The following is a 16,309-nucleotide window of genomic DNA, read 5'->3' on the forward strand; positions in this document are numbered from 1 at the left end:
TGTTTGTTTTGGATTGTTACAAAATGGAATTCTTTCTTCTTAAACATCACTGTTGCTTACTAAAGAAGTCCTCCATGTTTTTTGCAAGCAAAGAGCAGTTCATAAAATTCAAGTTCAAAATTTGCTACTGAGAATGTAGTTAAAGTAGTAAAAGTATTTTTTTTCTACAAAACCAGATCGTTTCTCTCACTTGCATAGCCATCTACTGCCTACTACATTTTGCTTGCTATACCTTCCGTGTGTGTTTGCTAAGATGGTTCTCCTTGCATTTGCACCTTCTGTGATTTCACATATCTGGCTCCCTGATTCTTTAAACCCAAAAAGGAAAACAAAATATTTGACTAAGCTCAAGCAGTCTGTCTGTCCACAGCTAGCTGAGGCCTTCTGTGTTGTAAGTATCCTCAATACCCTTGTCCAAACAAGTTTTTCTCAGGAATCTTTCAATGGTGACATCACAGGACACAGAAAACATGCTTTTCACAGAATAGATCATTTCTTACTGAAACAGCTGTCTTACTGTTACCCGTGTCGTTTTTCAGCCCAAAGCCTTGCGTGGAGGTGATTAACAAGTGTTACAAAGCAAAACACTAAATTGCTGGTTGTTTTTGAATGCCATCCACTAGCAATGCAAATGCCACACTTAACGTAGCAAGCAACACCCAAAATCCAATTTATATTTATGTGGTTTGAATTCTTTTGCATGGGTAGGGACATAATTGCATATATGGGTGACAATTCCACTTCAGTTATTTTGCTTTTAGAGTCTTAGTTATGGATCTGTTACCTTTTACAAACTGAAAAACCTGCTATTTAGGATGCCTGTGCAAGGGCTGCCATTCCAAATGTGCCATGATGTATTCTGTTTTCAGTTTGTTTGTGGATCTTTTTAGTTTTTTGGTAAATTTAAGGAATGGCATCTCTGGGCTTTTTTGGTGATTTGGTGTGTTTGGGGGTTTTTTCTCCAATATGTTTGACAGTGATTGTCCAAGATATTGATAAAAGAAATTACTATGAATTCAGAACTGCGGCATTCAAATAACATTCAGCTCTTGCTTGAGCATATGTACATGAGAATATGTAAACAATAGACAATAGATCTAGTTTCATCTTTAGAATGGTATAGCAGAGATTATAATAAAATCAATGGAATAAAAATATAGATTAGGGCTTTTTCTAGCAAAAAATTAAAAATATCCTGAATTTATGGCCACAACCTTTTGATACAATCTATAGTAGCTTATTCTAAGGGGTATCTGCTGTCTGAAGGCTAGGGACTAAGCCTGAAATAGCCTTCCTTGAGGGAAAAAGAATTTTATAGATGAAGTATATCTTGCCAGTATGTTTCCATTTACCAAAAGATATCCCTGGTTATAACCTTGGATTGTTGCTGGAGCTTTTGGCAAAGATGAAATGGTTTCTCAAAGAAACTGATTTTTTTTCGTTAGAAGTTGGGGGTTGTTGAAGTTGCTGAGCCTCTGCTGCTAAAGCTCTGTTGGCTCAGCTTCCTGACATAGTCACAGCTTGTTAAAAAGAGTTTTTCTGCCACTGGGTCTAGACCAGTTCTCTGGCAGTCATAAACCAAGCTGGTGAGAGTATTTTATCTGTGTCCACATTAGGAGCTTTTCTACTTGAACTTTGACATTTTCCTGCCTCCTAAACAGATTATATCACTCTCAGTACAGTTGCACTTGAGTTATGTCAGATCCTCTTTCCAAATTTTGGGCTTCCATTATGATTTTATTTTCAAATACTAATTCAAAATGCCTAAACTTTTTGGCCATGGGAAGAGGGTAGGGTAGATGTTCAATTCTAAAGAAATGGAGCAGTATGTGATCCACACCTTGACAAATGGAAGCTGCTGAAGGCATGCTGTTCTTCAAGGAGATTCAAGACTGTCTACCAATACAAACAAAGTGAGGCTCTGGTGAAGCCTCCTAGTATGTAATGTGCTATTAGGTAGCTATTTTTGCCCAACTGGTGAATTCCTGTTGTGTGTAGGCAACATTCTGTAGCAAAGTAGATACAAAAAATGCTATTTCATGCAATATTTTTATGCATTTCCAGTTTTACATAGACTGATATAGTATTTTTAAATTTAACATTTGTACAAGACCCAAGTTTATGCATAAAAACCACCACATCAAAAAAACATGTCATTTGAAAGTGTTTTGGGGGCTTTGGCTATTTGTCTTGGGGTTTTTCAAAAAATATATGCTTTGTCCAAGTGTTCCAAAGCAGACAGTAGTTCCTGAAGTGAAATACAAGTCTCTTATCACTGTTGTGCTGATATCCTATTTTGTTAAACCATTGTAATCATGAAGGTTTCAAGGGAGAACATAGGTGGTTATGGAAGAATATTTCATGTGGTTTCCTTTCTTCTCTGTGTTAATGAGTACTTCTTCCTCTGTTCAGCTTTCTCTTTAACCCCTTTCGCCCATTGCAGAGGAAATTGAAAAAAGTTCTGTTGCCAAGATTTCATCTGAGACTTATCTAATGTCTTGATTGCTTTCACATTACCTTACATTTTGGAGTGGTTTGAAGACAGAAAACTGTCTGAATGGATTTTTAGGTGGATTGCCTTAGATACCCCCATAAGGGAAACGATTCTGTAGATACTGTCATAGTGCTTGGATACAAGAGGAGAAGAAAGAGCTTGTATGTGTACAGATTGTGTACACATATATGGACTGGGCTTTAATTTTTTTTTTTTTTTTTACCCAAAAAGTTTTATATATACTGTATAGTCACTTGTGTAATACAGTGCAGCAGCAAGCTAGTAGTAAATTCTTGTTGTTATTTTTAAAAATGTTAATGTTGCTTTTTCCATCCCCTCTCCCCCTTTTAGCTTGGCGCTACAAAGCTCCTCAGCAAGTTGTATTTGTTGAAAAGTTGACAAAACTTGTTGTAAGTCAGCTGCCCAACTTCTGGAAGCTCTGGGTTTCTTATGTGAATGGAAGTTTATTCAGTGAGGTATGGATTCTTCTATATAAAGGACTTACAAGTAACAAAGGTCTGTAATAATTATATTTGAAGTATTATATTTCACTGGTAGAAGTAACGACTTATTTTAGTAGGAGATTTTTCTTTCTAAAGGAACATAAGCACACAGTGGAATTACGCTAAATTCTGACAGTAGGGACTGTGTGTGTTGCTTGCGGCTGTGTTCAGTTGCTGGACTCAATAATGTCTGTATACTTTCACCTCTTACTCATAGCTGGCCCTTCACTGATGATCTGAAGAAATAGCACATTGCATGAAGGGTAGAAATATGTAAAAGGCAGAGTCATACAGAAAAAATATTGTTTCCTTTCTTTGGAAAAGGAGTACTCATTTCTGGAGTTTGAAGTATTTGGAAGTGAGGTTAGGTTCAAGACCAGAGTTGCGAAATAACCAAGGGCACAGAGCAGAATTCATGGACACATTACAGGGCGTGTAGTCTGGAAGGTTAGTCAACTGCAACTACCTGTGCTGCTGCTCCTTCTTGCTCAGATGATCTGATTTTTCCAAATCATGAAAATATAATCCTGATAATCCAAGAAGAAGGGGAAAAACAAAAGTAATAATTTAAGACACATGCTGCTTTTATATGCATACTCTTTAACAGATTTTGAAAGGATACCTCTCAAAATTAATTTTTGATAAATTAATTCATTTGTAATATACTACATTCTGCTGTGTTTAAATTCTGAAGTTATCACATCTATCTACTATTCTTAGCAGCTTTAGAATAAAATACAAATGCCTTTGAAAAAGAACATTTGAAAGCTTATGTTCTTGTTTTCCATTTCTCTAACCAAAAAATTAATTTATCTATTTATTGCTGCTGCTTATAAATCAATATACTGTTTTCATATGATTATACTAATAGGTAATACAGCCGTTTACATTTTGAACACAATGTACAGAGCATTATAGCTTCAGGGAAATAGATGCTATGTGTGATCTTGATTTTACATGATAAAAATCAGAAGAAAGCTATGCCATTTACACAATGTTCAGTGAAGGAAGTGAAATCAAGAATAAACCTTAGTACTGTTGACTTTCACAACAATAATTAATTTCATAGGAGAAATGACAACCTTTCTTTTTGATACCAGTACTGTGGAAAATTAAACTTTACGAATTCACCTGTTCAGTTACTGTGAATTTTTTTTTCTGTATACAATGAAATAGAAAGCAGTTTCTAGAGAAACGAAGATACGAACTGTAAACAAGGTTAAGAAATCTTACTCATGAAAATGACTGCAAGTGGAAAATGTAGTGATCTTCTGTCCTGCCTCAACAAAACGTTATCTCAATGTATTAAAAAAACAGAAGAGGTAGTTTTGTTGTTAGTCTGTAAAGTACATATGCTCTTCTATGTTTGAGCCTAATTCTGAACTTCTGAGAAATTAATCCCCATACATTTGATTTCTTCCACTCCTTTGGTACTTACAAAGCCCCACAAGTTCTTGGGGAGATAGGAAGGAATCCATTCCTCCTGTGTGTTCTGCATGCCACAGTCAGTTAAGGATGAATGAGGGGAGAGAGTCGCAAAAGCTAGAAAACTTCTAGAGCACCTAAGAATATCTGTCATCACAGTGGATTCAAGACTGAAAGTTTGTGTCTTGCTGTCAGAAACAGTACAGATTTTAATTGTCCACAAAGAAAATTCTTTTACAATGTTACTTGCTATTTATCATCATTCAGAAAGCAAGGCAATTGCTACATTTTTTTTAAGAAACATCCTATAAAAATGGTATACAGGGTTATTTTGATTAGCTTTATTAAGTCTTCAAGATATTCTAAAAATGTAGAAAAATCTCCACATATGCATTTCAATATCTATTTTATTTTGTTCAGTTTGTATGGTTTTCGCAGGGTTCTTTTCAGTTCTGAAAGGTTAGCTGTATGCCTTAAAATATTGTCAGTTAAGATGCATGTGGTGTTTCAACAGTTTGAAAAGTTGAGTTCTTTGAATCACTCTAGGTGAAGTCACAAATGTGAGTAGTAACCGTTGATCTTACCACAAGACAGTTTTGGTCTGTCTGTGCAGGAAAGGTTTAAAACTGGTCTTCAGCAAAACCACTGGGAAGAAAAAGGTTATCAAAGATCTATGAATTACTCTGTTTAATCCAGCTGTAAAGCAATGTGAATTTAAATTTGCTATCTGAAGTTTCAAGAAATACAACTTATTTTCTTTTTAATGCTTTAGAAGAGAGAAGTGGGAGTTAAATGCAGCAATAATTTAAAGGTTGTTCTCCTTGTCTGAAATGGTATAATTCAGGGCTTTAACATACATGAGTTTTATAGCTATGTATTTTCCAAAACTGTTAAGCAGTTTCATTTTTCTCTAATTTTTGCTCAATTCAAATTATTTATTTTATCATAAAAATCTTAAATGCTTTAACTAAAGAAGGATTTTTAAAAACACAGCATTTCAAATGAATTATTTGATAGTAAACTGATTGTCTTTGAGGACATTCCTGTCATGTTATTGCACTTCTTGTCCAGTAGATGTTGCTGTACAAACATAAAATAGGAGATTTTCTAAGTATAAAATTCGACGTCTGCACTTAACCTAAGATTTGGAGTTACTTTTTCAATGTAATTTACTCTACTGAGATCTCAGTACTCTCCACGGAAGAGTGGAGAACTACAAACAGGAAGACTATTAGTCAAATCATGTTTTTCTTCAACTGTAACTGTCTCATGCAACGAGGGCTCGTGTCGCTCTGTTCTCAAAGGAGTGACAATAAAGATGCTGCCTATTTTGCAGTCTCTTTTACAGTTAGTTGAATTATTTAAAGATCATTGTAACAAAATACTGTTCCTAAACCAAACGAAAACCCTGCAACCCTCCCCCTCACTTCATGCATTTCCAAATTGCCTTCGTTCCGAATATTGTCTCCCACTTCACATTGATGTCTTTCTCTTGTCAGCTTCCATGCTAAAAAAGTAGTTTCTTCATGTCAACTTGATGCACGATTGGACTATATATGTTTTAGATCTCACAAACACTGCAGTGAGGAAACTAACCTCAGGAAGTTTGTACTGCTTGAGCTATTCTTATGCTTGTTCCTAACTTTGTCTTAAGCACACATTTTTCCTCAGAATTAAACATTAGGGTACTTACCTACACTAAGTTGAGTTTATTGAGATACATATAGTCTTTGCTTAGTGAAATGCCCTGAGTTCGTTTTTATAAATTACATCATGAAATCATCGGTTTTCACTTCTTCACTATGAAACCCCCTTTTTCAGAATTATTTTAACGGTGGTTATAAGATACTTACACTTTTCAATTTTCTCATTTTCACAAGACTGCTGAAAAATCTGGCCAAATGGAAAGATCGAAGAAAAATGCTAGGCAAAGACAAAATGATTTCAAGGTAAGTAGTTGCAGGAAATGTGGTGAGGAGAACCTTAATTTCTTTCATTTGTCCTTCATCACAAGATACTTTTGTGTCACCTTTAAAAATACTATTTCTTAAATAGTTTGTGTACCCACATACCTCCTTCTCCTCTCTTCTCTAACATATGGAGCCACCTGTAGGTCTAACATTTCTACCTGTTGTACATAGCAAGCGCATGGCTGCTTAAGTGTCTTGGTAGAGATTTTTCCTTGATTTTTCTTCCCTTTCTTCTGATGCAGAAAATGATTCAGGAAGTGATGCACTCTCTGGTAAAACTTATACGTGGAGCCTTGCTTCCATTCAGCCTCAGAGAAGGAGAATTAAGACAGTATGGCGGCTGGGAGATGAAATCTGAACTTTCTGGCCAGTGGCTAACACATGTTATCCAGACCGTAAGGTAAATGGATCTCTGGATGCATAAAATCATTCTGTTCATGGAATATGTGTGCTTTAAGACAAATGTTTTTTTCATTGTGTTAAACGCCCTGAATTTTAAGAATGTTAACATTTTCAAAAGTAGGATTGCAAAAACAAATTTGTTTATGTCAGATTCAGGATTCTGTGTGCAAGTGTAATTAACGATGTCTCCTGGTATAGTCTTATTAATAATAATATATCCATTTTTTCCCATAGCATCCTATGAAAATGTTTGAACAAAATATTTGCCTGGCACAGCATAGAGCATAGACACTCAGTGAATGAAACACAATTCGATTCTTTAGGATAGAAAGCAATTATTTGCTGCGTTTGCTACGTGCCTTCCCATCTTTGCCAAAATGGGTGAAAATATCATGTTTTTCACTGTAGTTATTCTTAGATCATGATTTACCTTTACAGTTGTTTAATGGAAGGTGATACTCTTGCTTATAATGTCATTCTGCTTATATTTTTTTGTAAAATTAATAATGTACATTTCATTAATTGCAAAATTGCTCACTAATATATGGAATTAGCTTGCATTTGTCTATGGGGCCTACAAGGATTGTCATTATCTTTTGAAAAGTAACTACTCCTTTTGAGTAATACCTGGGTCTGATACTGTACTTTTTATTTCGAGTTTTCAAAGCAGGTAACAGGCAAAGCACAGATGAAGAAAAGAAAAGAAAGAAAGGGATATAATCATGTATAGATATTCTTAGTGCGGATGGGGTGATACACGCCTTTTGTAAAGTCTGTTTAACAGTTTCTCTCACTCTGTTGTCACTTACATTATCTCTACTGTAACCACCTAGGAAAATATTTCCATGTGAAATTTGTTATTCTGGCTGAATTTTATGGAATGCTTTCAATTTATGAAGGAACTGAGTTGATGAAAAGATATTAAGGGGAACCAGTGTTGCTCTTTTGTGAGAAGCAAGCCATGAGTTTGACTTAAATTACTAAAATTCTAGACTTTAACAATTGCACATCTGTAATACTGGCTTGGAAATGTAAGCAACGGTTCTCTAAGGGTTAGCTGTGCTCCTGCTGTCTGAGATAAGATCCAGGCTGAGGCTACAGAAGACTACATGAAGACTCTCTTTCAGAGAATCTCCTTTTGCTTTCCGGGCACTGCCCTTGTAATGAACTGAACTGAGAGCTGGGGAAATCCTCTCTCCCTCCTACTCCTTTCCCCACCTTGTTTTCTTAGTGATGGCACTTGAGCAAAGTGGGCTAGACTTTACTGCAAAGTGATCAAACGTAGAGAAGAAAAGGGGCATCTGAAGAAGAGGAATGGAACATGTCATCATAGAGTACTGATCAGTGATGACCAGGTCAGAAGTTTATGCAAGTACTGCAAGTGTGTTAATTTTCAAGCCCTCACACTTTGACAGTCTGACAAAATTCTTATGACTCACTAATGATGACGGTTGACTGTTCCCAAGAGGAGTCTACACATTGTCTAAGACTTTTATTTGTTGCAAAGTTATATAATGGCTTAAGCCTGATTTTCACAGTTCCTAACTAAAAGTCACTGTGAAGCACATGATAGAATTTTACTCATTTCTGTCATCTCACAAATGATTTCCCGTTTTCTGCTTGTATTTAAGAGTGATAAAACTCAGAGTATTAGATAACAAGGAATTGTCATTGCATCTGTGTGATGTTAATTTTTCTGCTTGTTTATATGTCTCACATGACTGATATCACACATAAGTATTTGTGTGTATCACACAAGTGGTAGCACAGTCTTTCTCTTGTACCCCATCCTGTCATTGCCCAGGATGAATGGGTTCCAGAGAATAAATTAGAGCTATACAATCAAGTGGGCCATTGCTGGCAAGACTTTTGCCTTTCTGTAAAGCTGTGAAGGGTATGTATCTGTTAGGACATATTATAAGAGAAAAAGGATTATCTTAGGGATGTGACAAGTGTGTTCTCAATGGAAACAACTCTAAAGAGCAGGGCTTCTGTGCAGTCTTAAGTAGCTTAAATTTCTCAGAGATGGGTATTTACATTCTGTTTCCTGGCTGGCTGAGATGGTACAGATTTTTCTAATCTATTAATTCAGTAGTTGTGCTGGGTGGAGAGCAGCCTGGTTAATGGTGGGAGTTTGGTGGGTTCTGCCCAATACCAGGGGTATGGACCTGGAGCCTTCAGATGGATGATTGGAAATGTTCCACTTGTTTGCTTTGTGCCTTCCTATTCCTGCACCTTGGCACTTTCTATTACATGTGCTTTCCTCAGTATTAGCAGTAGGGCAGATGGCAGTGACTGCCTTTAAATTGTCCTCACTTACATATCCAGGAGTTGGATAAAAGCAGTGAAATCCCTCTGTGCCCCTGACTATGTCTGAGCATGACTGCAGCTTTTTAGTTGAAAGCTGAAATGATAATTCTTGCAAGTAGCTACTGTGTTGCTATTTCTAAAGGAAAAAAACAGAAATTAATGTCTCCATCCTCACCTGTAGTCCTAGTGTTTTGTGTCTGGTCAGAGTTGGAAGCAAAACAGTGAATTAATTTACTCTGCACATGGTGCAGTAGCTGTATTTTGGTTCCTTGAATATGAATATTCTTAGCAATCTGATGCAAAGCCACATCACCATTTCTGGCAGCTTAATCACTGTTACTGTTTTCATGCAAGTAAAAGATATCTCAGAAACCCAGTTGTCGGTCTTGTATTTGACCTAGGCATTCACCTAAAACCAAAAAAATTTGCTTCTGCTCCAAAATTATTCTTGGATCATAGGACAGGAGATCAAGCAGGGAAGTACAAGAAGACAGTAGAAAAAGGTGGCATTTTACTGTGATGACATTATTGTAATCTTAGAGAAAAATAAATCTGCATTTATAATTGTCTTATTTAAATAAATAATTAATCTTCTCAGAATGGGATAATTGGTTTTCAAAGAAACACTGAGAATGGAGCTGTTGTATTTATATATGCTGAAAATGTTTGAAAAATTCAGTGTAGTCACTACAGCTTAAAAAAACCTTCAGATTTACACTTCCATCTATTTGTTTTCCAGGCTTAGTTCTGAGTCTCTTACTGCACTCGAGATACCCAATGACATGCTTCAGATCATCCAGGATCTCATTCTGGATCTTCGTGTACGTTGCATTATCGTGACCTTACAACACACAGCTGAAGGTAATAGAAGGTTGCAGGTGTCCTTGCTCACTGTCATTCTTTGTGCCCCTAATTAGGCCAAACCATGGTCTGATAGATAACTGGGTTTATTACAGATTTTGTAGTGGCAGTGGACTCGTCTGATTCTGTAGTCTCTCGCAAGAGTTACTCAAATACTTCATTTTTCTGCCAGAAATAAGTTATAAGTGTTTTCTTCTCTCAGTCTAACAAATAGATTAGGTTAGACTTGTTCCTTTTGGATTGAGACAGTTCTACAGCACAAGTGATTTATTTCACGATGCAGTTTTTCCATGTTGGAAATAAAATTAATTTTCCTTCTTGAGGTTTTCTATAACATGAAGAATTAAATAAGCAGTGTCCCACCCCCAAGGACAAAAAAAAGCCCCAAAAAACAATCCACAGCCCTTTATAAAGTATTATAGTTGTGTGGTTCCCAGGGTTTTTTAATAACATTGTAAACCCTGGGGTTTCCTGCTGTGTACACAACTTTTGCCATAAATGTCTGGATTGGGAAGGCCAGTTACACATTCTCTAAATCTAATGTGACTCTATGCCATCAGAGGCCATTCTTCTTGCTGTCTTACATTCAACTCTGAAACTTAAATTTCAGTAAAGTACATCTCCTAGAAATAAATGTCTCTCCTAAAATGGGGGCAGATTGATCTAATAATTCTCTTAGCAGGGCCATAGGGTTTTTTTCCCCAAAAGACTACTTACCCTCTGTTTAAAAAATTAGGCCTTTTTAATACTACAATTTAGTCACTTTTAATCTTCAACATATGATTTTATGTAGGCTAAGAGTTTTACTCTAGGTTTAAGTATGCCAAGCATAGGTGGCTATATCAAGCAGATTTTCAAATTTTTGGTGACAGAAAATCATTAATTATCTGTGGTATATTTGTTGCAATATTGATATTAATTGCACTCTTGACTCTTGTTTTATTAAATCCCATTTCACAATTAACATTATTTTTCTGCATTAATATTAAGCAGGCTGGCTGAATAAGTTCATACATTGTCTTGTCTCCTTAAAACTCTGTAAAGTATTATCACTATTTCAGATTTCACAAAGTATGAGAGAGTCTTTTTTGCTTTTCATCCCTTAGCACAGTTGAGTTCAATTGTTTTTCCTTGATGGTGTTCCTTTCCTTGATGGTGGTTCCTTTTTAATTGTGGCATGAGGATGGTCTCATTGGACTGACTTATTCCTCTGTCTAGGAACTGTGAGTGATTCCTCAGATCTCCTGCTGTTTCAAAGGCAGGAAGTATTTAGTTCTCAACCATTTTCTTGGCAGTCCTCAGCTTTTCCAGTCTCTGAACTACCTACCTGGGTTCTCCAGCATAGTCCAGAGAGCTCCAGTATGTGACCAATGATGAAAAAATCTGTTGTGTTACTGGTTTTACCTGCTTGTTGTATCATGGCAATAGCCCAGTTCTTTGTTCGGACGCAGAGTTTCTGCTCCGCATGTTCTGATTGCTGGGCACACATTCTGTGTAGGAAAAACTCTTGTGGTAGTCTGCACCTTAGTTTTTCATACAAGCAATTCATATTTTTCTTTCTTGAATCAAAAGAAAGCAGATCCCTTGAGATGCTGGTATGTGTTATTTGCTGGATAATTAGCTCTCTTATGTCTAGCCATAACAGCAGCCTTCCTCACCCACTGCTTTCATCCCCTATCAATGAAGCAGTTCTGTGTGTTGGCTATAGCATCAAACCAGAGGAAAGAGGCCTGCTTGTATCATAACTCTCATTCCATACTATTGCATTGCATGCCTTATCTGTGGGCCCTTTTTTTTTTTTTTTTGTTCATTGCCCACTAAATAAAATTTTACTTCTGGAATGTATTTAAGATAGTGGAGATCTTTTTCTGCACATGATCAGGTTAATTGGGCCCTTGAAAATACTCTTATTATTGGGGAACATGTGAAAGAAAAGATTATGGATATTCTCATGGAGTTATGTTAATGTGTCTCAGAAGTAGCTATATCTGCAATACATAAGTCAAAAAGGCGCCTTCTGGACTTGAATTTCACCTCTCTAATATCTCCAAAATATGAGTAAAGTGCTGATATAAACTTCAGTCTCTTCTCCTGCTGTGTGTTGTAAGTTGGCAAAGGCATTTTAACTACCGAAGGCATTGGTAGTTAAAATATTCAGATGCAGTTAAAATATTCATAAGAGCACTTTAGCTTTTCAAATACGATAAACCTGCCCACACACAGGGGTTTTTTTTTGTTGTCTTATGATAAACACCATATACACACACTGGCCCTGAGAGGCAGCCTGTGTTCTTTCCCTCCTGTACGTGGTCACTGGTCATAAAGGTCATGAAAGAGAAATTATATGAATGTAGCACTAGACAAGAAGTTTACATGAATGTATTTGACTGGAATTTGATAAGCAGAGAAATATGAGAAAGAATTTTAGTGGGTTTTATATTTGTATTAGCTAAGAACAAACTGCAAAAGTATGCAGCCACAAAAACATGTAAAGGCTAACCAGTGCAATCTAAACCCTTAGAAGAATATCAATTTAATTAAGTAGGAAGGTGAATAGAGTAATTATTCTGCACAATCCATTAATGCCTTTTGTCTTCACTGAGACTATACTTCTGTGAGAGCTGCAGAGTATGACACTATAACTAAGCTTCTTAATTTAGCTACGGAAAGCACTTAGATTTTGAAGATACCTTTCAGCATGCATTAGTTATCCCCTTTTCTTGGATTTTTAGAAAAGAGGGTAATACACTGAAATTTTTGTTCATTTAAAAGGGAGTTTCATGATGTGCAGGCACTTCTGATGAGCAATTTCTGTGTGGGAAAACTGTATGTCAAAGCCCCGCAAACTGCACACAGTTCATCTTCGTTCTGTTTATACTTCAGTTAAGCCCAAAATACAGTGATGATGCGGGATACACCATCCATGGAGGAATTGTGTTTGTATAGTGCATAAGTTTTGGATTCACATCCCAATAAACAGTTATATAGTAACCCTCTATAAGTTAACACCTTCTGGGTAGTGGAAGAGAGTGCATTTTGCATATGCGTTCATGTGCTTCTGAAGAAAATCTAGCACCATGGATCCTTGACCCTTAGTTGGGACCCTGTGCCTCTTTTATAGTTCTGAATATGAATTATGTGCCACCCTTTCTGTCTTTGCTAAAATGTTAGGCAGTTGTTCTTTCATTTTTAATTAAGAGCTAGAGTGTTCTAGACTAGAGACTTAGGTTCTTAGTTGAAGTATTTTATATTGTGATTAAAAATTTACAAAATAAAAACAAACTCAAAGCCTTCGCAATATTCCTTTAATTCTAAGCTTTCCAGTAAACGATGAGCTTCATGCAAGTCCTGCCATGTATCATAGATGTGCTTCTCTGTGGTGTCAGCAGCACACCATGTGTGAGTTCCATTCTTAGTCATTTGAGAGTACTGAAGGCTTTGAAGTTTGTAGTGCTATTTGCTTGTATGCCTAGTCATTGGAGTTCCAGTGTCTGTGGTTTCTTTTCAAGTTCAAGGAGTTTTTAATAATTAAAATTTATACCTTCTCTCCCCACCCACCCATCCCATGTTTCCCCTATTACTCTGTCCTACAGATATAAAGAGATTAGCCGAAAAGGAGGACTGGGTTGTTGACAATGAAGGTTTGACATCATTGGTGGGTAAACTTGGTGTCTTTTAGGCACTTCCTTTACTGAATTTTTTCTTTCTTTGGCATGTATAACAAAAGCGATTTCTATATTCTCCAAAATTTAATTTACTTTGGACTTTATCTGTGTGTGCATACTGGTGTCTGTAGTTTTATTAAAATATGAAAATACGGGAAACTAATTTTTTAAAATTGTTTGAATGGTTACTTCTCTGAGAGGTTTACTGGAGTAAAAAGTCATACTGGAGGTCACAAGTTCAGTTCACATCAAAATGCTCCGTAACTTAGTAGGCACACTACCATGGAATTGGTCTGTAGCTAAATAAATAGGTCACTTATATGTTATTATGAGAAATTGAACTGAAAAGCAACTAATTTAGGAGATTGCCTACATGCAGAAACAACCAATGTCTTGAAACCAAATTCAGATAAATTAGTGAGACGCTTTCTGGAAATAAACAGTAATGAGTAATGCCTAAAACACAGCAAGCGTGTTGTAGGTGTGACTTAAATACAATCTGCGAAAGCAGAGAAGGCCTGTGGGAGGGAGAGTTGCTTTGTGTATGTTATCTAAGGGAATGCTCCACAGACTTTTTTAGTTCTTATTTGCTTCTATAAATACTTGCTTGAAGTTGAGTAGGAGGACATTGAGCAGTCAAAATATGCATGCTGTAGGAAGGAGTGTTGTTGTCAATTGTACTACTATAATCAGATTTACAGCTTCTGGTCTTGGTATCAGTTGCTGCTGCCATGGGCAAGTCCCTTAACTTTTAAGTTTTTCACTATGTTTATCTGCTGAATGAAGGCAGGGGGAAGATTCTTCCACAGAAGTGTTGTTTCTTTATGCTTGTGCTGTAGCCTAACCCATTTTTATTATAAAACTGCTTAAGTTGTTTTTGTGCTTAGAAATCACCCATTCATTGCTTGTATACAGTACTTCACTAGATACCTTTTGAGGCCATGGTTGAAACATGCCAAATTTTAATGGTGGAAGTTGACTGTGTTTTGTCATAGCGAGATTATTTACCTACTAAAGTTTTCATTGGGGTAGTGTTAGAGCAAAGGTTAACCAGTATAAAAAAGCGCCAGGCAATCTCTTTGGGAAATTTTAGGCTGGAGGTAGAAACTATATTTTAAGTTTGTAGGAAAGGTTGAAGACCCCTTTAGCATTTATATTCCAGATAAAGATACAGTGAGATACAGAACCAGGTTTTCTCAACTTCATAATATCCAAAGAATCACATATCTAAACACCTTTCCTCTCCTGAGATGTGATGTTTTATAGTGTGGAAGCAAAAACCCAAGAGCAGCACTTTACTGCTGGCCTTCTTCTTTTAAGGGATCCAAATATACTAAATACAGATTGTTTTAATGATTTTCATTTTGCCTTGTAAGCATCAGTTTCCCAATCCACCTCCACCATTTACAGAAATAAAAGTTATTTCTAAGCCTGAAGTTGGTGGCATGCCATAAATTATCTACTGAATGCAAAGCAAGTTTACAGGACTTACAAACTTTTTTGTCCACTTCTCTGACCCAAATCCAGTAGGATGAAGTCTCTCTTTTCTAGAGCAGTGACTGCTTCATGTTGCCCTGCACAGCTGGTTCCTGCCCAATACCAGCAGACAGATCCATTAAAAAAATAAAGTGTGATTTATAAGGGAAGAGAAAAAGACAAGGAAAAAATGACTAATGATTCTGCCATGAACTTGCTTGCACTTTCAGGATGAGATTGATATATGTTACCCAGACACTCATATTTCAGGTCTGGAAATCTGAAGGTAACAGCAGCCCCTCAAATCATTTTTTGTTTCATTTGAAACGAGCTGCAGTCTGATTTTCTTAGAAACCTTTTGCTGAAATACAGTGCAGAAATACTGGACATTCCAGGCAAAATTCTATCCCAGCTTGGATCAAGGAGTGGAGGAGGGAGTGTGTCAACAGGCATCTGTAATGGTACCACAAAAAGCTCTAAAAATCTTTCATAAGCCTTTTACATGAGGCTGTTTGGTATAAAAATATCTCATTCAGATTAAAAAATGTATATTGATATATAATAATAATTCTGTAGATGATTTGCATATAAAAGCACATCACTATGAAAGGGTCCTCTGGTAATATATGAAGTGTGATTTTTTTTTTCCCTCCCACCCCTTATTTGGGATAATTTGGAAATAAAGAGGATACTGTACACCTTGTAAGTTTTTATGTATTTGTTGTATATTTAATGTGCTTATCTACAGCTAGCAACTCATTTGACTTTCAGCCATCCCAGTTTGAACAGTGCATTATTCATTCCTTGCAATCTCTTAAAACTGTGTTGGACTGCAAACCTGGAGAAGCCAGTGTAAGTTTTGATTTATGTTTTCATTTTTGTTCTTCTGAAACCCAATAGTAATTTACATGAAAGGAACTTTCAGAGAATGATCCAAGGATGTAACTTTCCTGTTTATTTTTTCCCATGTGCACCTTTTCACTTGTACTAGCTTTTAGACTTCTGTTTGTGCTTCGTTTGTTAAAGAGTGGTTTATTTTTATGGGGTGGATGGAACCTGTATTTAAATCCTTAAAGCTGTTTTTCTGGAAAAAAATGCTACTCATAATTTTCAGATAGCAGTAGACATTACATCTAAAATAAAATAGGGAGAGGCCATTCCTAGGAGTTACTCTTCACTCAATGTTGGATCCAAATTACTTGA

The 16,309-nt window shown here is 36.3% G+C and overlaps 1 protein-coding gene across 3 annotated transcripts in view; it reads left to right on the top strand.

Annotated features, from left to right (window-relative positions):
- The window catches only part of EXOC2 (exocyst complex component 2), a 147,950-nt gene that overhangs the window by 87,010 nt on the left and 44,631 nt on the right, over nt 1-16,309 (top strand). For all 3 annotated transcript variants that reach the window (XM_066187219.1, XM_066187200.1, XM_066187210.1), the window contains exons 13-18: nt 2,846-2,970; nt 6,303-6,371; nt 6,635-6,792; nt 9,844-9,965; nt 13,559-13,620; nt 15,878-15,958. In XM_066187219.1, coding sequence (XP_066043316.1) covers nt 2,846-2,970; nt 6,303-6,371; nt 6,635-6,792; nt 9,844-9,965; nt 13,559-13,620; nt 15,878-15,958 — 617 coding nt within the window. The remainder of the gene's footprint in view (nt 1-2,845; nt 2,971-6,302; nt 6,372-6,634; nt 6,793-9,843; nt 9,966-13,558; nt 13,621-15,877; nt 15,959-16,309) is intronic.

Source organism: Chamaea fasciata, unplaced genomic scaffold (genome assembly GCF_029207755.1).
Source record: "Chamaea fasciata isolate MVZ Bird 193981 ecotype frontalis unplaced genomic scaffold, bChaFas1.0.hap1 SCAF_1, whole genome shotgun sequence".
In the NCBI taxonomy this organism is placed as follows: domain Eukaryota; kingdom Metazoa; phylum Chordata; class Aves; order Passeriformes; family Sylviidae; genus Chamaea; species Chamaea fasciata.